This window comes from Gamsiella multidivaricata (assembly GCF_025024155.1).
Source record: "Gamsiella multidivaricata strain RSA 2152 chromosome Unknown BC939scaffold_47, whole genome shotgun sequence".
NCBI classification, from domain to species: Eukaryota; Fungi; Mortierellomycota; class Mortierellomycetes; order Mortierellales; family Mortierellaceae; genus Gamsiella; species Gamsiella multidivaricata.
This window is the reverse complement of record NW_026251755.1, coordinates 185,599-206,846: the sequence shown is the minus strand read 5'-3', so window position 1 is coordinate 206,846 and position 21,248 is coordinate 185,599. Positions and strand designations below refer to the sequence as shown.

General features: G+C 49.9%; 8 protein-coding genes across 8 annotated transcripts; 2 read left to right on the top strand and 6 right to left on the bottom strand.

The window, feature by feature from the left end:
• Positions 1 to 31: 31 nt before the first annotated feature.
• BC939DRAFT_456424 (flavin reductase like domain-containing protein) lies at positions 32 to 1,439 on the bottom strand. Its single transcript, XM_051556331.1, has 3 exons — positions 1,101 to 1,439; positions 922 to 996; positions 32 to 831 (listed from the first exon to the last, which is right to left on the bottom strand). Exons 1-3 carry the CDS (start codon positions 1,345 to 1,347, stop codon positions 71 to 73), a joined length of 1,083 nt encoding a protein of 360 aa, XP_051410614.1. The 5' UTR covers positions 1,348 to 1,439; the 3' UTR covers positions 32 to 70.
• Positions 1,440 to 1,451: 12 nt separating this feature from the next.
• Positions 1,452 to 5,009, bottom strand: BC939DRAFT_212234 (Sodium/hydrogen exchanger family-domain-containing protein). The gene is made up of 4 exons (XM_051550714.1): positions 4,989 to 5,009; positions 4,673 to 4,764; positions 4,522 to 4,592; positions 1,452 to 4,377 (listed from the first exon to the last, which is right to left on the bottom strand). Exons 2-4 carry the CDS (start codon positions 4,686 to 4,688, stop codon positions 1,495 to 1,497), a joined length of 2,970 nt encoding a protein of 989 aa, XP_051410613.1. The 5' UTR covers positions 4,689 to 4,764; positions 4,989 to 5,009; the 3' UTR covers positions 1,452 to 1,494.
• A 4,390-nt stretch (positions 5,010 to 9,399) lies between these two features.
• Positions 9,400 to 12,648, top strand: BC939DRAFT_398934 (aminopeptidase; the record flags this gene model as incomplete). The annotated part of the gene is made up of 4 exons (XM_051552449.1): positions 9,400 to 9,527; positions 9,906 to 9,995; positions 10,155 to 10,539; positions 10,633 to 12,648. The coding sequence occupies 4 exons, from the start codon at positions 9,400 to 9,402 to the stop codon at positions 12,646 to 12,648; spliced, it is 2,619 nt and encodes an 872-aa protein (XP_051410612.1).
• A 112-nt stretch (positions 12,649 to 12,760) lies between these two features.
• Positions 12,761 to 14,568, bottom strand: BC939DRAFT_456417 (ubiquitin-conjugating enzyme/RWD-like protein). The gene is made up of 3 exons (XM_051556330.1): positions 14,198 to 14,568; positions 13,341 to 13,470; positions 12,761 to 13,229 (listed from the first exon to the last, which is right to left on the bottom strand). The coding sequence occupies exons 1-3, from the start codon at positions 14,459 to 14,461 to the stop codon at positions 13,138 to 13,140; spliced, it is 486 nt and encodes a 161-aa protein (XP_051410611.1). The 5' UTR covers positions 14,462 to 14,568; the 3' UTR covers positions 12,761 to 13,137.
• A 230-nt stretch (positions 14,569 to 14,798) lies between these two features.
• BC939DRAFT_412665 (sulfate transporter family-domain-containing protein) lies at positions 14,799 to 17,755 on the bottom strand. The gene is made up of 2 exons (XM_051552953.1): positions 16,991 to 17,755; positions 14,799 to 16,875 (listed from the first exon to the last, which is right to left on the bottom strand). The coding sequence occupies exons 1-2, from the start codon at positions 17,604 to 17,606 to the stop codon at positions 14,855 to 14,857; spliced, it is 2,637 nt and encodes an 878-aa protein (XP_051410610.1). The 5' UTR covers positions 17,607 to 17,755; the 3' UTR covers positions 14,799 to 14,854.
• A 31-nt stretch (positions 17,756 to 17,786) lies between these two features.
• BC939DRAFT_212169 (thioredoxin-like protein) lies at positions 17,787 to 18,479 on the top strand. Its single transcript, XM_051550713.1, has 2 exons — positions 17,787 to 18,058; positions 18,210 to 18,479. Exons 1-2 carry the CDS (start codon positions 17,966 to 17,968, stop codon positions 18,387 to 18,389), a joined length of 273 nt encoding a protein of 90 aa, XP_051410609.1. The 5' UTR covers positions 17,787 to 17,965; the 3' UTR covers positions 18,390 to 18,479.
• Positions 18,480 to 18,648: 169 nt separating this feature from the next.
• BC939DRAFT_530227 (uncharacterized protein) lies at positions 18,649 to 19,402 on the bottom strand (the record flags this gene model as incomplete). The annotated part of the gene is made up of 3 exons (XM_051561562.1): positions 18,649 to 19,009; positions 19,094 to 19,130; positions 19,284 to 19,402. Coding segments are annotated over 3 exons (226 nt in total), but the record flags the coding sequence as incomplete, so codon positions are not given.
• A 620-nt stretch (positions 19,403 to 20,022) lies between these two features.
• BC939DRAFT_398913 (PSP1 C-terminal conserved region-domain-containing protein) lies at positions 20,023 to 21,183 on the bottom strand (the record flags this gene model as incomplete). Its single annotated transcript, XM_051552447.1, has 2 exons — positions 20,023 to 20,596; positions 20,705 to 21,183. Coding segments are annotated over 2 exons (1,053 nt in total), but the record flags the coding sequence as incomplete, so codon positions are not given.
• Positions 21,184 to 21,248: the final 65 nt, after the last annotated feature.

Genomic DNA, 21,248 nt, shown 5'->3' with positions numbered 1-21,248 from the left:
ACATGGTCCACAGGAAGTACCCCTGAAGCAGCAGTCCTTTCATCTCTGTGGTTTGGTTTCATAGCTGCGTTTATTTGATGATCCTGCGCCCAACCCTCCGGTACGACCGATCGTGGTACAGCAGTGCCTCATGCTGGTCCGCAATCTCGCCATGCAGTACCTTCTCTACGTGGCCAATCCACATCTCGTGGTCGCCCACAACCATCACTTGGTGCGTCCTGCAACGTATCGCTCCAAGAGTATCAAGGAGCACCGGCAAATTCGACTCGGGATCTGTCCTATATCCCAATACCTCAAATGGGTCCGGTTCAGAAGAGCCTGATGATGGCGAGGCTGCTGATGCGCCGTTACTTTCGTTGCTGATACTGCCCTTTCCAATACCTGTAGATGACGTTTTTGCAGAAGTTCCCTTGCCGGTGCTTTCGATTAAAGTCTGCCTGCTCGCCTCGGAAACCAAATCCTGAATGTCCTTGTCCTGAGGTACCCTAGATCGAGCTGCTCTCAATTGTCCTTCTTCCTGAGATAACTCTGGATTTGAGGACGACGATGACGGTAACACTGCTGCTGATTCTGAAATTGACAATGCAGCACGGACTGAGGATGGTGGTGGGACTGAAGACGAAAAGGCGACAGAGTGTGCAATCTGATCAGCCCCCAGGAACTGAACCACAAACTGATCTGACTCGTGCAAGATGGTCGATGCTCGCGACGGAAGCTTCACACAAAACGAAATTAAAGGTATTGGCTGGAGGGAGATTGACGTGAAGGAGGAGACGGTGATACCACGACGAAGCGATGGATCGTGAGGCGAGGCCGTAGAGACAACAACGACTAAAATAAAAGGAGAAAAAGAAAATCACTACGCAGCACCTTATAAGCACTTCAAGACAGGTATTAATTCTGGGTCCTTTGTAGCCTTACCGGGAAATGGGACCTTCCTAAGCACTTTGCGTAGCCTTTCCGATGTTGCCAGGTCATTCTCGCTCGGTTCAGTGGCTATTGGACGTACAGGGATAGTCACCGATAAATCTTCTGTTCCGCATAGATACGATGTCAGGGTTGGTTAACAGGCCCACAGATCGCCCCATCGCAAAACGAACCTGCGGTAGCATTTCGGGTCGAGGATGTGTTGTCTAGTGGCGAGGTCGGTTTGGATTCGATGTTTGTGGTATATGGTCGATGGTATGTGTGTTGCCTTTTATGAACGGAACTGCCCGCGGCGACGACTGATCTCCATGCGCAAACAGGGACTTTGTCGGTTGCAGACAAAGCGGTCTTTTGTAACAATAAGTTATAACATAAGCGGCTCTGAACGACGCCTGCTCTTGACCATGGTCCGAGTAGCATTGGTGATTGTCCTGAAAAGTGTAGTTCGAGGAATGAGCAGATCTTCTGAACCCAATCAATAAAGTTCTTTCGGTTAAGGGCTTAGAACTCAGCTTTTTTTATTATTGAAAAATGAATACATATTTGTACAAGAGGGATATTAGGGATTCATGCTCGCTTCTCGCCGTCGTCGCTCGCGATACGAACGTGGTGCTTTTGCTTTGACTCCTGTTCATGTCCTTGTTCCTGCAGCTGTGCCTGTGTCTCCTCAGTCTCTAGGGCGACCGGGAACGAGTGCTCACTGTCAAAGCCATATGGGTGTGCATGGCTCGCACTCGTATCCTTCTCATGTTGAATGCCCAGAGATCCAGGCCCAATTGAGGATGCAATCCTGGACATAGCAATACCGCTAGATCTTTTGCCCGACTGAACCGCCATGAGGCAGCATGAGATCTCAGACGAGAGGTATGATTGGGCTGCGGCGCCCAAAATGTTCGATACTGTCAATGTCGAATAATGCAGGTCGCGCGATGAGGGCTGGGGGCGAAGCGTGTTGCGAACTCGGAGATGAGTGCTGTTATCTCCAAGCGGGTTATCAATCTGGTGCACTGGTGTTCCAACGGTAGAGGGCTGTTGGAAGCCGGTAGTGTAGGTCGCAGGTGCATCCTGGCCATAAATGGCACCGGCAGAGCTATATCGTCCAATTTTGCTGGTCGATCCGCGTCCGAGTACCAAAAGATCTCTTGAGCCAAGAACCGCTTTTGAAAGCCCAATGGCATCCTGAACGGTCGGAACCTGGTGCACGAAGATGCTTTCTCCGACCTCGACTCCAACGCCCGAAGGCCCGGTATTGGTCTTCTTGCTTGATCGTCTATCGCCGTTGCCGAATGCGCGATGGGCAAAGTACTCCTGAATCAAAATCTCGTTGTTCTCGGGCAGCTCTTTTGGTTCGTTGTCACAGTCGTGCTCAGAATTGATCGATAGCGCATCGATGTCCACATAAACTTCGGCGCTGGCAGCCTCCTTGGATCTGAGTGCCGTCTCAATTCGAACGATCAAAACGTTGCACAGTTTGTTGTGACTGAGGGCCGAGGCGAGTTTCAGGGCCTCTTCGTCATCACGGGATCCGTAGAGCGGGACCATAATATTCACAAAGCTTCCGGAGCCACCAAATTCTCTGTCGACAAATACCGCAGTTGCAATACCAGTGTTTGCAGTCGTGTTCAAGAGGCGGCTGACCACCTGCGTGTTGGAAGTGACAAGTGGTTTCGACAAGACGAGGCTCTGGGTGTCGTCCGACGCGTTAGAAGGTGGATCTGGGAGTGAGGTCGAGTTCCAGGGAAAGATGATGACTCCTGTACCACTCTCCACAGCCTCATCATATATGCTCTGCGCAAAGTCATCGGGGTCGGTGGACAGAGTCATGCGGGGCTGAATCAGAATGCCGTTTAGCTTGGCAAAGGCTTGGAAAACAACCATAAGGGTATCACGACGCAGGACCTCGGCACGTTCGGTAGCAGCCATCAACACTGAGGAGCTACGCTCAGTGAGGTGCAGAAGGCGAAGAGCCAGAAGTGTAGGTCCGGTGCTTGGGGCCTCAGAAGCAAAGTTAACGGAGGGTCCTGGATGTGCGTGAGCACTAGGGACCGAGAGACTCGAGCCGCTGGCGGTGGAGTCCTCGGGCTTGGGTACGGCATGATGTAGCATATCCAGGAATGTCATCATTGCAGGCATGTTTTGAATCTTGTCTAGGCACAACATGATCGCCTTCTGGGAGTTAACGGGTTCTGCTGAATCCGGATCCTCAATGTCTCCATTGCTGGCTTTCATCTTGGCTAGTGCACGCAAAGCGGCCGCACGCTGGTAGTGGGGAGGATATATCCAAGTAACCATGGGCGTGGTCATGCAGGTCGTAATCAAACACATCATCACCATGATCACAAAGACCTTGGCGTTGATGACCCCGGCATCGTATCCAATGTTCAGGACAATCAGCTCGATGAGACCCTTGCAGTTCATGAGGACACCGATCGCAAAGGACTCTCTCCATTCCATACCCTGGATCCTGGCAGCACTGGTGCATCCGACAATCTTGCCAAAACACGCCACGAAAGTGGTCAAGATGACCAACCCCCAGATCCTGCCGTTGTCTAAGAGTCCGATCTGAGTCTTGAGTCCGGAAAGGGCGAAATAAATCGGGAGGAAGATAACGCTGACTAAATCCTCGATCCTCTTGGTGACTCCATCAGCAAAACCAGTATCGTTGGGGATGATAAGACCGACAAGGAAGGACCCAAAGATGGAGTGCACACCAATGATATCGGTCACAAAGGCACTGGCCAATACTACGGCCATGGTGAAGGCCATCATAGTTTGGCTAGGCTCGTCTTGCGATTTTGTGACCCTGATCAAAAAGATGATCAGGGGGCGGACCAGGAAGACCAGAATCAGGATCCAGGCAATCGACAAGAGAACGACGTATAGCGGGGTGATTCTGCTAGCGCTGTTGATGATCGCGACTACCAAGGCCAAGAGGATCCAGGCAACGATGTCTCCGACTGCACCGGCGCAGATAGTGAGAAATCCAACTTTGGTTGTCAATAGCTTTTGCTCGGCAAGGATACGAGCCAAGACTGGGAATGCGGTGATGGACATGGCAACGCCACAGAAGAGCAGGAACTGGCCAAACCCGACCGTGCTGTTCGGGCCCAATTCCTCATAGAGAACATAACTGACGGCCGCACCGACTCCGAGAGGGAGAGCCATGCCTGCGAACGAAATGCCGAGGGCAAATCGAGCACGTTTGACCACCTGGGAAGGATCAAGTTCCAGGCCGACAAGGAAGAGGAAGAAGACTAGACCGATGTTCGAAACAAGGTTCAGGTACGGCAAACTTGTAGGGTTGAAGATGGTAGTGGCAAAACCCGGTATACGTCCCATGACCGAGGGCCCAAGGATGATACCCGCAATGACCTCTGAAATGACGCGGGGCTGCTTCAGCTTTTTGAGCCCAAAGTGAAGGAGATAGCATAGTCCAACGATAATGAGAGTCTATGATATCAAGTTCAATGCCATGGTATTAGATATGTTGTGCCTACTAGGTATCATGCAGCATGCTATTGTACCAGGAATGCCCGCATGTGCATGCATGTATGCGTGGGCAATGTTTCACTAAAACATCATGAGGAATATTACCTGGATAACAAAGAGGACAAACGGGTCTGAAGGGTTGATCGCTGTCGGGTTCAAACCAGTGACAACGCTTCCTGTTGAACCAGAAAACATCGTATTAGTTCTTCTGTATGAAATGACTGGATGTCAGTTGATCCAGGAGCCGTTTACTTGCCTGGTCCAGATCCCATGTTGCTTGATCTGTCAAATGTGTGTCGTACAACCTTCTTTCAGAAATGGGTCTTGTCAAGATGGAACCGGATCAAGCTGGAGATAATGGAATGCAGATAAGTGAGCAAAAATGTCCTTGGAACTCGAATTGCGAATGAGAAGTAAAAGGAATTGTAACAAGAACAAGAAAGAAAGATTTTACGCTGCCTGTAGACACTTATAGGCATATAGGCAACTGTAGGGCTTCTAAAGTAATAGCCTCAAATGAGTGTTTTCCCTCCCCTCTGTGTCGGATGATATTCTCAGTACACGATCGTTACCGGGGAATTCTCGAGCATGGGGGCGGGGGGGAAAAGGGAGGGAGATGAATAAGGCCAAAAAAAAATAAAATAAAAAAAGTTGGGAAAATATATTTCTATTGTTTCCAATGGCATCCCTTGTTTCCTCTGAAGCGAAGACGGGCCGCACTTGACGAACAGAACCTTCTGTCCTCGTCTACAACTGGTGCTTACATTCAGGGATGGATCAAATGAGCTTGTGTCTGATGAGATGACGGAGGCGATGTGAATTGAATAGTTGACGATGGGGAGATGGAGAAAGAAGGAGAGCAAGGAAGTGGTGGTAAAGAAAAGGTATTGTGGAGTTGGAGAGGGGATGACCTTGTTTTTAAGGTCGGTTGATACCTATCCGGGGCAGCCAGTGGGCCAAGCAAGACGAATCCCACAACTCAAACAATAGCTGTCCACGTGCTAAGGAAGCCGCTGCGATACGGACCTGTACCCATGGACCTGCAGCAGCGCGACTCTTTGTGGTTGTCTGCATGATCCTTCCTGTGCCTGTTGTCGCCGTGCCCCTATCTCTCCCTCTCCTTCTCCCGCCCTTTACATAGCCTGCAGTACTCTTTTTGAACATCGTTTTGTTTATTTGGACGTTCTAGCCCTTATCTCCTCATACTTCTTCAGAGAGAACAGTTGTGGTGTGGAGCAGGTCCTACTTGGCGTAATTCCTTTGCATCATGTTCAATCTACCTTCTATACCGCCATGCAGCTGTAGAGCTATAGACTACGCCAGTATGTCACAATGGTTACACAGTGCATGAGCTTATTCGGCCCAGTTTCTATTCTCCTTTGCTTCTATAATGCAATAGTCTACGTAGACTTTTTGTAGCGAACGACGGAGCAAGGGAGTTCTTTTGAGGAATTATAAGGCCTACTCCGGCACCGTCACAAGGAGGACCAAGCTTGCTCCAAATAACCCCCCTGCAGCACACTCGCACGTCTTGGGAAATGGTGTTGTATGTCCGGATGAATGACGCGATCTATGCATGCCATGCAGAAAACACAAAATCAATAAATGTGTACAGTACAAGTGTTAAAACTTTTTGTTTGACAAGTAGAACAGACCATGCGCCCCATTAGTCCTCAATTGGTCCTGCTAGACTACCAGGTTACATTGATGGGGAAGTGCCATCAAGCTTTCTAGAGCGACATTGAGCGGACATGATATGAGTGAATTCTGCTGCACCATGTAGACGGATATTAGCGGCGGCGCAATCGCAATAGGAACATACCATTAGTTCAGTACCATATACTCAAATGGCATGATCTCGATCGGTAGCGGGCCGCTGAACGCATTGTGGTTCAATATCTTTCTCACAACGACGACAGTGCAGACAGACAATATGAGAACATGAAAGAAAGGAGGGTAGTGAATTGCATACTGCAGCAAGGATGGTGGTGTAAGCGCAACAACACAGGCAGGTAGCTATCGCCTAAGCTGACAGTCTGAAACTGCTTGCAGAGACTGAGCGCCTTTGGGGTTCGCCCCTTTTGAATTCATTGGTATGCACTGAGCTGTTGCGATGTCATCAGAAATAAGCGACGCTACAACTTCAAGAGGCCTGTCAACTCAACGACCTTGAGATCAATCTTGCTGTTGAAACAATTCTGGCTGACGTTGGTGATTTTCCAGCTTTGTGAGAGAGCTGAATAAGTCCGGAGGCAATTTCCCGTCAAACTTGTTGTTGGCGATCGATCTACAAGTGGGTACACAGCTTATCAGGACAGGTCGCGACAGATATGGTTCATTAGCTTCAACAGCCCTGTTGGCATGCTAGTTTGAGAAGTATTCTAAATTGTGTTTTGTCAACAGCATCTTCATAATCGGCAACGATGGCACCCACAACTCCTGAATATCCTTCTTCTGCGTCGCCGCCGCAAAAAATGCGTCGGCGGCCTGATTTGAGTAGACATCGCCGTGGACACTTGCAAAAAAAAAAAAAAAAAGCGATTGTATCAATTGATAGGCATCCGTCTGCTCTTGTGGCTGAACAATTCACTTTAATAGATTCTTGGCCGCGCTGGGTTACTACATGACTCTAGTAGCTATCCTTTGAACCTATTTACTGAGGTCAAGGATCATGAGGCTGACCAGGCCATTTGGCTCCTCGGGGACAGGACCTTTCAGGCCGCCACGGAGGACAATAGGTACAAAAACAAGTAGGTAGCAATTTATGAGGCACGGGTCACTTGTCCTCACACTCGAAAGAGTCGGCCAGTCTACCGCTGTCAATATTACCGTCGTCTGGTTGATATCTGCTGTCCGGCCCATGGCCTACTTTGCCACCTTTTGCATGTTGGTGCTGATCCTCGTCATGTTAGTTGTAGTAAGAATCGAAGAGAGTCGATCTTTTTCTAAACATAGGCGACCTTTTATTGACACGCGACTAATTATAAGATCGTCATCAGAGAGTTGTCAGGGCGCCGGAAGCACACCATCTGGTCCGATGCACACAATGCCACAGCGTTCACAGCAGTTGTTTGGGTCAAGCCTTGGTAATACTCCTTGGGGTCATTGCTCATAACACTAACGGGAGCAGGGGCAGGAGTATTGCTGAGTACTCTTCTATCTGGATCTGGAGCAAGGGCAGAGAAAGAATCGAGTCGAGGATGGGACGGATGTGATGGCATTGGGCTTTCGTCCCTCAGTATGACCTTGGAAGTAACGATCACGCTGAGAGTTCCCTGCTGCCCATCTCGAAAGGGTGAGAGGAAATGGTGGCATTATTGACAAACTCCCATCCATCCTAATTGTTTCAGTTGGTTTCTCCAGTGTTGTAGAACCAACGCAAGATGTAGAAGGAAATCTTTAAGGGCGCATGGATGAAATTGAGGCTGGCAGCGGCTTTATCGTGGAGAAGTGGGGTTTCGGAAGGAGCTGATTGCACGTCTGTAGAGGTAGGCATTGGGTCGGTAGTTGTTCCTGAAGTATATGCGGGAGATAGGACAGGACCTAGTGAAGCTGGAGGCGTGGGTAAGAATGTATATAGATTGGGATTGAGAAACTGAGGATATGAGGCGATGGATGAAAGAAGTTAGATGACGGAGTTTATGTCGCCATAACAATAAACCAAGCGAGGAACGTAGCCAGGATTCATACACCCTAGATACTAGCGCGAAGGAACATGCTGGCCGTGATGAAGACCGAGGAGGATTGAGAGGTGTTTGCAGCGGAGAAAAGGAAATACAGGACCGAGTGTCGATGCAGTTGGTAGTAGTAACACAAGGCTGCATGCACTGACTATGCTATAGAAATAAAAGAGAAGCATAGCACTAGGGCGTTTCCCCCCGCAAGCGTATCATTGACCTTTCTTCTATATCGACGATCTGTTTCTTGTTTTTTCCTCTGTACAATATTATGCTGAACACTCTGAACGCTGGCGGTGTTTGTTTTCACCGATGTGGAACTGTGGCCTATGTTCTCTATTATCAATAACGGCAGCAAATAACGCGTTCATGTTCTGTCGATTGATACATGCAGAAGTGTACTGAATGAATCAAAGTGGAAAATGAAAAGAGGCTCCTTTCGCAGAGATGTCCACCATATCTGGCAGGAATACCTTTCTCACGGTCTGCTGCGTCTGATTGGCTGCCCTGAATGTGCTCACCCGTTTCTCGTGAGGTTTTCATACCCAGCCAGTGGAGGCCTGTCCGCGCGAGGACGATCCGCAGCGCAGTGCATTTGTACATAGTGCAGATTACAGTATGTAATATACACCGCTCCATGGTGCGAGAATTGGATAGAGAGGGGACCTTAATCAATATCGCTGGCTGCTGAATGGCCGCTTGTTTGTGTTCAATTGAAGCAGGTTGTGAGAAGGAGGAGGAGGAGGAAGAGGAGGAGGGGAAGGGCTGCAGACTAGTTTATAGCCGTTGGCGGAGCAAAAGGTGCAAGTGAAGTGGTGGGAAAACGTGCGATCCAGCCAATCAGGAATGGGAAGGTGGGAATAGAAAAATGGGCTGCAGAGAGTTGAGAGCAGTGGCTTTATGACGGTCCAAAAAAGCGAGGTTCGTTTCCAAATTGGTGCTGCTTCTTACTCACTCGCCCACTCACTCGCCCACCCCATCCACTCACTCTCTCGCTCACTGGGTTTTGTTCCCAGCACGCCACCATCGTATAAAAATGCGCTCCTCAACCGCGCCCTCCTTCTTTCTCTTCTTCTTCTTCTTCTTCTCCTTCTCCCCCAACCCCACGCTCGCCACCAATCCTTCTTCTTCTTCGTCTCCGTCTTCCCCTTCCCCAGACGGTACCGACCCTGACGTCCTCGCCTTCAACTACAACTACACTTACGACGCTCACCACCATCAACAGCAGCAGCAGCAGGTCTTTGCCGTTCCGTCCTCCTTCCAGTTTGCATCCGAATCTCTAGTCGATCCATCTTCATCACCACCAATGTGCAACAAGACCTCTTCCAACCCCGACCGCGTGGTCCTCCCCGCAAACGTCACGCCCTCGCACTACACCCTCACCATCACCCCCGACTTCAAGGAGTTCACCTTTGGCGGTTATGTTGAGATAAAGTACGTATTTACTACCCGTTATGCATTCGCTGTATTGTTTCCTTGTCCCAAATGGCATCCAATCCACCGTGGGAATATTTCGGCATCGCAATGTTCCTCCAACACCACACCGGACGCGAGCATGGACCTGAAGGATGACACGAATTGAACGAGCCAGGAGAGGACGCGTCATTCCCACAGTTGTTTATAGTTGATTTTGTCAAATGCATAAGAGACAATTTTTTTTTGTTTATTTGTTTGTGGGCAATTGTGGAAAAAAGAGGATCGGGTTCGCACCATTGAATCGTTGTCGGAAAATTTTCAGGGAGAACAGTACAGCAAACAAATCGAAAAGACCAGTTTGACTGACCTTCATTCACCTTTTGTTTAAACTCTTAGCGTGACTATCCACGAGGCTACCAAGACGGTCAAGGTTAACACCAAGGATCTCACTCTCAAGACCACCAGCATCGAGATCGACGGCAAGACGTAAGTGTACCATGAATATTCTCTGATCTGTCTAGTAATACCGCGCGGGGGGAAGGCTGTCCTGCGGCAAAGGAATCACCCGAGTTATCGAAACTCACGGTCATTTTCATTCGTTTTCTTTACCGTCGCCTCGCATGAAACAACATGGGTTTATCTTAGCCACGAGCCCGTCTCGACTACCCACGATGAGCATCACGATACCACCACCTTCAACTTTGAGCATGAGCTCCCCAAGGGCTCTGCTGTCCTCCGTATTCTCTACGATGGTATTTTGAGCGACAAGATGGCTGGTTTCTACCGCTCCTCCTACAAGGATACAGAGGGCAACACTAAGTACATGGGTGTAACCCAATTCGAGGCCACCGATGCCCGTCGCGCTTTCCCCTGCTGGGATGAGCCTTCTGCCAAGGCCACCTACTCCATTTCCTTGGTCGTCCCCACCGAGCTGGTCGCTCTCTCGAATATGCCCGTTTCTTCGGTTACCCAGGTCGAGCCCGAGCAAAAGACCGTCAACTTTGAGAAGACTCCTATCATGTCAACCTACGTAAGTTGCTTTTTTATGTTTCTTAAGTAAAGCATGGCGAGGCTTACTTTCAGGACCTTTACTAATCCCAATGTTTTATCTTGGGGACAATAGCTTGTCGCTTGGGCTGTCGGAGAGTTCGAATACATTGAGACCACGACGACCAAACTTGAGAAGCCAGTCACCTGCCGTGTTTACACTCTTCCTGGCTTGAAAGAGCAGGGTCGCTTCGCCCTCGAGATCACCCCCAAGGTTCTCGAGTACTTCTCTGAGATCTTCGGCACTGCCTACCCTCTGCCCAAACTCGACCATCTCGCTGTTCCCGATTTTGATGCCGGCGCCATGGAGAACTGGGGTCTTGTCACCTACCGTACTGTTGCGTTGTTGTTTGATGAGAAGACCTCTGATTTGCGCTTCAAGGAGCAGGTTGCTGTCACTGTTGCTCACGAGATTGCTCATCAGTGGTTTGGAAACTTGGTCACAATGGAGTGGTGGGATCATTTGTGGTTGAACGAAGGCTTCGCCACCTGGGTCGGAACCTTGGCTGTTGATCACCTCTTCCCTAAGTGGGACACTTGGTCAACCTTCGTGGTTGATGACATGCAGCGTGGTATCGGCTTGGACTCGCTTCGCAGCTCCCATCCTATTGAGGTCCCCGTCAACGACCCTCATGAGATCCACCAAATCTTCGATGCCATTTCGTACTCTAAGGGCGCCTCTGTCATTCGCATGTTGAGCAACTGGTTGACTGTCGACGTGTTCTTGGCTGGAATTCGTCGCTACCTTAAGAAGCACGAATATGAGAATGCTACCACTGACGACCTTTGGAACGCCCTGTCGGAGGAGTCCAAGGTTGACGTCCGCGAGTTCATGAACACCTGGACCCGTGTCATTGGTATCCCTATCTTGGATATCAAGGAAACCGATGGCGTCGTCACCGTGGAACAGCACCGCTTCCTGTCGACCAACGATGTTAAGCCCGAAGAGGATGAGACTATTTGGTGGGTACCTTTGGGTGTTCACCCCAAGCCAGCCTCGATCGCCGACCCCAACCAGACTCTCAAGAGCCGCTCCCTGTCGTTCGAGGTTCCCGAAAGCGCCTATCTGTTCAACAAAGACTACAGTGGTGTCTTCCGCACCAACTATCCACCCAGCGCCATCAGCCGTATCGGAAAGGCAATCCTCGAAGGATCTGACTTGGTTGGCTTGAGTGACCGCGCTGGTCTTGTTGCCGATATCGCCTCGCTCTCAAAGTCTGGTCACACCGCCACGAGCAACTTCCTGGACCTGGTTCAGTACTATAAGAACGAGGAGACATACGTTGTCTGGGAGCTCCTTGCAGGTCGTGTTGGCGAGATTGCGTCGATCTTTGCGGATGACGAGCGCATCAACCAGGGGATCAAGCATTTCCAGCGAAACTTGGTTGATCGCATGGTCAGCAAGCTGGGATGGGAGTTCCCTGAGGGCGAGGACTACTTGACGAGCCGTCTTCGTAACGTTATCTTGCGCTCTGCCGGTCGCGCTGGCCACGAGGCCACCGTTGCTGAGGCTAAGCGTCGTTTTGCCCTGTTTGTCTCTGGCCCCGCACACGATTCTATCTTGCACCCTTCGATCCGCCAGACGGCGTTTGAGATCGTCTTGTCTCAGGGTGGCGAGGAGGAGTTCCGCCACATCCTCAAATACTTCCATGATGCGCCCAAGCAGGATCAGCAGGTCATTGCTCTCCTCGCCCTCGGATTCGTTCAGCAGCCTGAGTTGATTGCCGAGGTTCAGGCTCTGGCGATCTCAGAGTCCGTTCGTCCCCAGGATATCTTCTACGTCCTTGCGGGTCTCTCTGCCAACCCTGCTTCGCGTCGTGCTACTTGGGATTGGGTCAAGGCCAACTGGAACACTCTTGCGAACCGCTACAAGTCGTCGATGTCGATGCTGGGTGCCTGTGTCAAGTACCCTCTTTCACAGTCGTCGGATGTTACCATTATTAAGGAGGTCAAGGAGTTCTTTGCTGACAAGGATACTAAGGACTTCCAGCGTGCTCTTGACCAGGCTCTGGAAGGACTCGATGTCAACTCTGCCTGGGTCGCCCGCGAGCAGCAGGGTCTTTCTGAGTGGTTGTCCGCCAACAAGTACTAAAGTGTATACCTTCCCGTTCACCTCATTTTTTTATATATAACTTTATACACGGTTTGTCACCATCGCCAGTGCGACTTGTACATATGCAAAATTGGATAAAACAGTTTGTTTTCGAGGAATACGAGATGATTATTATTATTGAACGCGAAGATAGCATTGATTCTATGTGGAATGGTTGAAGTCTGCGCTTTGGAAAAAGAGCCGTCGACAGATAGTATACAAGTGTGTGATGGTTTTGGTTGAGTGATATGATGCCCTTACTGCAAGATCTCGTCCTTTTTTGTTTCTGCGATGGCAAACAACAGTGGGCTTAAAAGACCGAGGTGAAGTATTCCACGGTGTTTGATGATTCAAAGCGCCTCTCTCCTTGTCAGAGTTCTGGTTTGATCGCGCCTGTTCCTGCGGCGTATTTTCAAGAACCATGAATGCCTCTCTTGCTTGCCCGGCATGTCAGTCAGTCTTGCCCGCCTGGGATTGTCTCTTCCACTGCTACTGTTCTTCCTCGTCCATGGCATAGAGTTCTGTGTACATTCTAACAAGTGAGTTATATCCAGCCATATCACCGCATCGCAACAAATTTGCTACCATTCAACAAAAAAAAAACAAAGAAAACCAGCATGCCAAGTTAGTCCAAGGAATATCGTTCGCGAGTTTGTTTTCCATTAATGATATTCTGACTCGATAACACACACCTGCATCGCAGTTGAGAGGACTACTTGGTTCTGGGTTTGTGAGGAGCGAGCTGATGGCGACACAGATGGATTCGAGTGTCCATGATGGCGTCCATTCTGACTTGAGGATATCCAGACAAATTTCGCCAGTCTATAAGAAAGTAACCACAGCAGAACAGAAGTGTGGTTAGGATGGGATAAAATTCATCACTCCCCCCCCCTCTCCTTCCCGAAGGTTCCCGCACACAGGAATAAAAGAATCGTATAGACCCATGAATCATTAAATGGGCAGTACCCAGACTGGGATCATCATGCCTCTCCATTCCCTTGAGGCTCGGTCGTCTCCGTCCCAACATGGTGCCACTCAGCAGGTAATATATGGGAGTAGCGGGAAGGAATTGAAGTGGTTCCTTAGGAGGCATGTCCATGTTTCATCAAATCAGAAGCAGTGCCAAAAAGTGGGTGTTGTTAAGATATAATCAGGGGTGATAGAGAGATAGACAGATAGGTAGGAGAAGACTCGTGGGTTGCATTCCATTGACAGCCCTCTCCCTTCTCCACACTTCCCCTTTCTGCACGGATCGAGATATCAGTGTAAAGCGAGCACAAAGCATTGTCTGTGCCAATCTTCTCCCCCCCCCACCTCCCTTGCCCCCAACAAAAAAAAAGAAGGGCAACTCAAAAATGAAAACTCGATCCCTCAGCTTGGCATGCTCCCCATAGCAATTGTCACAGCGCCAAGCAGCGATAATCCCTCTGCATTCATGGCTCCTCCCGCTACGCGACTAATGAGTCATTACAGGAAACTCTCGGTTTGCGCAGTTACCTATTATCCCCCCCCCTTTCCTTGCGAGGTCCTTCAGGTTCTTTTTTTTTACCTTAAAGTGTACATTCGGATGGCAAATCCTCGTTAGAAAACGTATCGTCGGTGGTTGGATCGGGTAGCTCGTAGGGATGACGATGTCGAGTTTGAACCGACCTCCTTCATAGGCGGAATCAGTTGTTCCCAAAAGAATGGCTTGCCAATGGAGCAGGTTGTCCTCTTGAAGTGGTTCCAGTAGCTCGAGATGTGGTCGTGTCGCAGAGTTCTTCTGGATGGCGAGGTATTCTTTAAGCATCCGGCGGTGGACTGCAGATGACATTATGACAAAAAAAATGGAGGAATGGGTGGGTAAAACGAATGATGGGAGCAAGGAAGAGGCAAGTGTGGGGAGGGGAGGGAGGAACGGGAAACAAGTGGATGCAGCAAGGAGAAACTCAGCGTTCCTTTTTGTGATAGGTCTCTTTCAGAAGTCACTGGTACCACTGCGCCGGATCGATCGACCAGTCATCTTGTCCCGCCCAAATTCGCGTCAAAAAGACTATTGCAGACAGCAGAAACAGGACTCATATCTGCAAATGGACCATCGATGCACTGTCGATGGTAGCAGTGGTAGCAATAGCAGCAGTGGGAAGATATGTACTTGAATAAATATCAATGTTTATTATTGTATATACAATACGGCACAAGACGGCACAAGACGGCATTCCTCCGTTCAGTATTCATCCTCGTCCGTATTCGTCTGCAGTGCATCCGAAAAGATGGGTCGCTCCATACCAAAGAATGACCCTATCTTCTGTCCCCATTTCGTCCGCATCATTCGCCTCTTCCAGTCCGCGCCTCGAGAGACCGGCGATGTCGCCTCTGACAGTCGAACACCGCCTCCATGGCTGCGTCTTCTCTGTCCAACAGCACTGTTGTTCAGCAGTGAATCTGTCGCGTCACCCACATGGCCCTCCCGTGAAGATACAGCGCCCCGACTCAACCTTCGTGAAGGCCGGCGATGGCGCCGCTGTCCCATCAACGGCTCATCGTCTCCGCGGTGACGATCCACTACCCAACTGTAAGCTGTTGCCAACAAAACAGTTGCGATGCCGATTGCGATCCCCAGTTCCACGCTGACGATCAATACGCACACAAACGTAACCGTCCAGATCACCGCTGCCTTTTGCTGGCCAAGCCTCCACAGCTTGAGCGGCTCCGTAATCTGCATCACCAGAGACTGTAGCGCCACCAGGACGATCGCTGCCAACACCGCGTTCGGAACACGTTCGAAGCACCACGTCAGACAGATCAGTGTCAAGGTTACTGTTGCGACTCCAACCATACTCGCCAGGGGTGTTCTGCCACCTGATTGGGACAGGATCGCAGTTCGGGTCAAGCTGCCGGTGCACGCATATCCACTGAAGATGGGTCCACCCATCGACGCCAGCCCCAACGCCAGCATCTCCTGGTTCGCATCGACCTTGTAGCCATATCGCTTTCCGAACTGCTTGGCGATTGAGAACGACATGACGTAGACAATGACCGCGATCAGCAACGCCGGTTGGAGCATTGGCACCACGACCGTCTTGAGAAAATTCAGAGTCATCCACTCTTGCGGCCCAGACGTGATCCTGTTAGCCGGGAAGGTAATCTCGGGCAGGCCCTTAGGAATTGGTCCGATCACATCGATGCCCCAGCCGCCCTTGGACCTCGGAGTATCCAGAGAAAACACGACGTTCACTACCGTTAGCAGGATAACAGCCATCAAGATGTCGGGAACCGGGATATAGATCTGGCGCTCCTCGACAGCCAGTGCCATAGGGGTAGTGCTCAGCAGTGGCGGCGACAGACCTTGTTCAGGATCGATAACAGTTGATGCAGTGGTCACCGATGATCCAGAGTCCCTGTCTCCATTGTCGACCGTGATCGTACCAGCTTTTGCTGAAGTATTTTTGCTCTTTTGAAATCCTTGTTGCTCTTCCCGGCGCCTTTGAAGATCCCGTTGCTCCTCATGAGCTCTTGCAATCGCCGCCGATACGGCTTGCCTCTCCTGCACCATAAGCATCTCCTTCTTCCGCAGCTGGAGCTCGTACGCAGTCTTCCGTTTTCGTTCCACTTTCCGCATGGCGACCATGAAGACGATCGCGACAGTTCCCAGCAATACTGTGTGCCAATTGGTTTCTGCGAGAAAATGCGTGGCAATCCACATCCACGACTTCAGGAGGGCAAAGGCTCCCTGGGAAGACGGCATCTTTTTGATGCCCAAAAAGTGTTTTAATTGCGACGTTCCGATGTGAAAGACGGCCGCCGTATTGAACCCGCCGACCAGAGCATCGGGTAGCAAGTGTTTCGATGCCCACCCTCCGATGCGAAGAAACGACATGATGACCTGGACAAACCCCACCACAAACGAAAGCATCAGGATCATGCCGATGAACTCGCGCTCGTACTCAGGGTCCTCGGAAGGCAATTGAGGTACAGGTTGCACGTTGTAGAGTAGGGTGTTGGTGAGGCCAAAGTCGCCCATGAGTCCATGTGCTTTTGAGGAAGTATCCTTGGCCATGAGGCCCCGGACAGCCTGGCCCAGGAGCAGGGTTGTGATTGCAAATGTTCCTGTGTGCATGTGCCGACTGGTGCCAAAGATGCAGTAGATGAGGATAGGCACGACAGAAGTATAGAGGCCGTAGACGGGCGGTAATGGCGCAAGCATGGCATACGCCATACTTTGGGGAATAACAACCGTCGATATGGCTAATGGAAATGATTCGAGAACACATACGGATGGCATCAGCGCGTAAGTTCTTGCATTCTAAGAATTTTTTTAAGAATAGGGCTCGAGCGTTTGTTCAGCAGACTTTAAACTTACTTATGCCTGCAATAAGGTCGTCCGGTAGGTCTGTCAACTTGTATCCAGGAGAGATAAGCCAACCAAACGCAGGCACCTTTCGTCGTAGCCATGTCTTCCAGCAGGACTCCTTCTCAACCACCAAAGGGGTATCGCTGGCGAGTTGGACGGTCGAGCTGTCTAATGGGACCGGTTGCTGCTGCTGTTGTTGCTGCTGCTGCTGACCCAGACCATCGACGATGGTAATGGGGTTCCCTTGCTGTACAGAGAGGCGTCGAACTTGGTTGCGGATGAAGTCTTCGTTGCTGTACACTCTGGACATCTTCCGCTGAACGGTTGAACCGCTGACACCGTCATTGACATGGTTCAGTCCGCCTAGACTGCTCACGCTCTCTCCGCTCTCGCTGCTTATGCTTGCTGAGCTGCCGCCGTGGATGCTGCTGGCACTGCTGTTGACTGCACCATTGTCTTGGGCGTTTGAGGCGGCGAAGGGGAGAGCTGAGCTGGGGCTGTTCAGGATCTCTTGAAGGGGATGGATGGATTGGTCGGCAGAGAGACTGGTAGGAAGATTGGTGTTTGAACCCGCTGGACGAGGAGGCGAGGCAGGTGCAGGTGCTGGAGGGGTGCCTGGAGGCATGCTTTGAGGAATGCGTAGAGCAAGGTTGCGTGCGGGTATACGATAAGCTAGGATGATGTCGACGTTTGTATGCAATTGCTGCAGGAGAAAACAAAAAAAAGTATATACAAAAGGAGCACAGGAAGGAAGGAAGGCGGAAGAGTGTGAGGGAGCAAGAAGAAGACAAAGAAGAAGAGGTGAGAAGAAGCAAGGTCCCAAACTGCGGGGAAAAGAAACACAACACAGCAACACCCCCCACCTTTCCCCCGTCGGTTTCCTTGGACGTCGACTCTTGCCCGCCAACTCCTTAGACTGATTGATGAGGACAGATCCCAATTCAGATCTGATTTAGTTTCGATCCGCACCGACTCCCCATCCCGATGTCTGCTCTGCTGCGTCTGACCCTCTTCACCAAGGCCAACTGTGGTCTCTGCACCACCGCCAAGGAGGCGCTCACACGAGTCCAGGCCAAGGTAAACGACTCTTTTTCCTTATCTGTTATGCTCTCTGCCGCACTCTTTTAGATCGGCACAGCAAGCAGCATTGAAGCCCCTCTTCTAGTGCTCTAACCCTTGCCATGCTGCTGTTACGGCACTGACATTTTTGTTTGGGCCGCCTTTCCAGATCCCTTTCCATCTCGATCAAATCGACATCTACGCACCAGGACAGGAAGCCGCCCAAAAGTACATGTTTGATGTGCCCGTGGTCGAGCTCAATGGCCGTGTTGCTATGATGCACCGTATTGATGAGCCCAAGCTGATTGATATTCTACACAAAGAGCAGGAGAACACGGCCACTAAGTAGTCCAAGTGTCAGCATTTTCAAACACGAATAAAAAGCTTCGAATGGTCCTTCCTTCTCTTTGAGGTAACCATGGGCAATCCCATCCGCGACAAAAGTAGCAAAACAACAAACAGCAAACAACAAACAGCAAAACAACGAACAAACAACGGCCCTTGACAGCCCATTACCGGGTCGAACTATAGAGGAATCGACTGGTGTAACCAATCAGCAGATGACGCCACTTTCTCGTGTTCCCAGCATCTGATCTTTCATCTCGTCTGCGGAAACAAAAAAAAAAAGATTTTGGTGCTTAAATGGTGTCGTTTGAATTTTATTACCATTCATCTCGTTGGCAAGAAACAAATAGGAAGAGAGAGAAAGAAAGAGAGAGAGAGATCAAAAGATCGAGGGTTGAATTCAAGATAGAGTCGATCTGCAGTCGCGTTTTTTTGTATAACCATGCCATGCCATACAGCATCTTTTTTGCGCTTATGATCGAGAGGACTTATGAGAGCTACTCGCTGGTTCGGCCAATGCGTTCGCGGCCGGTGGTGTCGACTCCTTCGTACGCCTATTCGGGTCCAACTTCTCCTCCAGCGCGTCGGTGATATACAATCCTGCCATTGCAAACGCCATTCCGCCTAGTCAAACGAAAAAAAGAAATGGAAATAAGGGCATCCAGTTCTCTCAAAAAAAAAAAACCCCCCCTCCCATGGGATGCTTACCTAAACCAATATAGGTGCGCGTGCGCGATGGTAGCGCCTAGATAACATGGGGACACAACATCGAAACAGAGGTGCTTGTCAGTCGAGCTCTTCTTGGGGGGGGGGACTAACTGATCAGTCCTGTCCTCAACTTCGGGCTTAATTCATGAATCTCGCGAAGTCCCCGACCCAAATTCGATTGTCGTCTTACCTTGTACTGTTCCCACATTGATGGCATGATTGTGTTCTGTCTTTTTTTTTTTTTCTTTTTCCGATGATGCGAAGAAGAGCAATGCTGTGCCCGCGACCCAAAAGAAGCGACGTGTATATATGAACGAACTGGTTCTGTACGTAACGCCACCAATTTCGTCATGTGTAAAGATTTCTTTTGGGTCATGTTGACGTTCTTCTTGTACATGTTTCTTTGTTTGCTGGGCAAAACGTTTTTTTTGCCACCAATTTTTTTTTGGGAATTGCATGTGCTATTGGCCAGCTGAGGATTTCAATCATGTCGAAATGGAGGTGATCATCCTGCTCAAGTTAAGCATACCACACGATGTAGTACCAGAGCTGTTAATGTGCTTTTGCCATCATTTTTTTTTTCTTCTGGGTGTGCATGGACCACAACAAGCAAAAAAAAAAAAAAAAAAAAAAAAATCCTCCACTTATTAATTGGTAGTTGGTTGAGTTTCTCAGCAAAGCTGTCACCGTTTCAGTTAAGGATCGTTTTTCAATGCAAACTCGAGTTTCTCATAAGAAATCATTATTGTATGTACAAAGTTGATAGGAGGGGGGAAAAAAAAAGTACATATGTGTGTACACTACTTCTGTAAGGTCTAAAAGTATTCTATATCTCTCGCAGCCCCGCTTTGCTGCTCATTCTAAATCCTTGGTATCCTTCCTTTTTCATCTCTTGAATCCGCCCAAAGACAGAGGTAAGGATGTGTTGCTCATGGGTTAAGAGATGGGTAAGGATAGGAATGGGATTGATGTGGGTGTGATGGAGAGGACAGTGGAGGCAGTGATGATGACTGCAGCCCATAGAACGATTGAGGGGCCCGATGATGTGCGGCTACGAGCTGCTGCTGGTGCTGCTGGTGCTGCTGGTGTTGCTGTTGAAAGTGTAGGGGCACCTGCGGATACTGCGGGTATTGGCTGTACTGAGCATGCTGCGGCTGGTATTGTTGCGAGAGCTGTGAAAAGTGGTAGCTGTTCATTGGGTTCATCGGCGATGGTTGACGGTCAATATGAGGAAGACGTGGCGAAGTAGGTGAATTGACAGCTGGTGGTCCTTGGGAATGTTGATGAAGTTGCTGGTGCTGTTGTTGGTGAACAGGTCCCGGAGACATGGGCGGAGGCGAGCTAGTTTGCGAGGGGAGCCCCATAGTACTGGATTGCACCATGCTTGGATTCACAGCGAACATCCAGATCCTTGTCTTGTAGATTTTGAACAGGTCCCGTACCAGCTCACGAAAGTCGATTCGTCTCTCTGCAATAAAGTAGAACGTCAGCTTGCGTCGATCCCTGTTCATCAAAAATGATATAAACAATAAACAGGTTAGAATCGAACGGCGATTTCAAAAGGACAATCCAAAGACAAGCATAACAGCGTCAGTAGTTGCAGTTGCTCACCATTGATACTCTGCATCCACGACCTCCATGGGCAATCGCTTCTGTCGAACCTTGGTTTGACACACCATCATCGCCTTAACTTCATCCTGATTCTTGTTGACCAGCTGAGAGATCTCTGACGACTGAGCCAGCCGAAATATCCGTTTGGGATGAATCTCCTTAGGCGCACGATGTCCACCAGTTCCATTATTGTTGCTGCTTCCTGAGCCTCCACCACTACCATCTTGATGTGCCTGCAACGCTGCGATTTCCGCCTGCTGTGCCTGCATCGCCTGGATTTGTTGAGGAGTAATCGAGTCATTCGTGATCTTGCCCAGGTCCTTGCCTCGGTCTGCTTCCACAATAACAAGATCGCCTATTTTGAGCGACACTCCACTATTCTCTCCAATGTAGAATAGGTCATTCCTTCCGGCCTTGAACTCCACCACATAGAGTGATCCGCAATTGGGTAGTTGGCCGAGCGAGAGACCCTTGCCAAGGTCCTTTGCGCTCGATCCCGGTGTTTGATATTCAATCTCCTCGAACGGCTCCTCGTACAAACTCC

Coding starts and splice junctions, on each gene's coding strand:
- BC939DRAFT_456424 (XM_051556331.1), bottom strand. CDS start 1,347: ATGCTACTCGGACCATGGTCAAGAGCAGGCGTCGTTCAGAGCCGCTTA. Junction 997..1,100: donor GACCCGAAATGCTACCGCAG/GTTCGTTTTGCG, acceptor TACGTCCAATAG/CCACTGAACCGAGCGAGAAT. Junction 832..921: donor TAGGAAGGTCCCATTTCCCG/GTAAGGCTACAA, acceptor CTTTTATTTTAG/TCGTTGTTGTCTCTACGGCC.
- BC939DRAFT_212234 (XM_051550714.1), bottom strand. Junction 4,378..4,521: donor TTGTCCTCTTTGTTATCCAG/GTAATATTCCTC, acceptor TTGATATCATAG/ACTCTCATTATCGTTGGACT.
- BC939DRAFT_456417 (XM_051556330.1), bottom strand. CDS start 14,461: ATGTCATCTGCAGTCCACCGCCGGATGCTTAAAGAATACCTCGCCATC. Junction 13,471..14,197: donor ATCCGAATGTACACTTTAAG/GTAAAAAAAAAG, acceptor ACTTTCTTATAG/ACTGGCGAAATTTGTCTGGA. Junction 13,230..13,340: donor TCCTCTCAACTGCGATGCAG/GTGTGTGTTATC, acceptor GTTGAATGGTAG/CAAATTTGTTGCGATGCGGT.
- BC939DRAFT_412665 (XM_051552953.1), bottom strand. CDS start 17,606: ATGCCTCCAGGCACCCCTCCAGCACCTGCACCTGCCTCGCCTCCTCGT. Junction 16,876..16,990: donor CGACCTTATTGCAGGCATAA/GTAAGTTTAAAG, acceptor CATTTCCATTAG/CCATATCGACGGTTGTTATT.
- BC939DRAFT_212169 (XM_051550713.1), top strand. CDS start 17,966: ATGTCTGCTCTGCTGCGTCTGACCCTCTTCACCAAGGCCAACTGTGGT. Junction 18,059..18,209: donor TCACACGAGTCCAGGCCAAG/GTAAACGACTCT, acceptor CCGCCTTTCCAG/ATCCCTTTCCATCTCGATCA.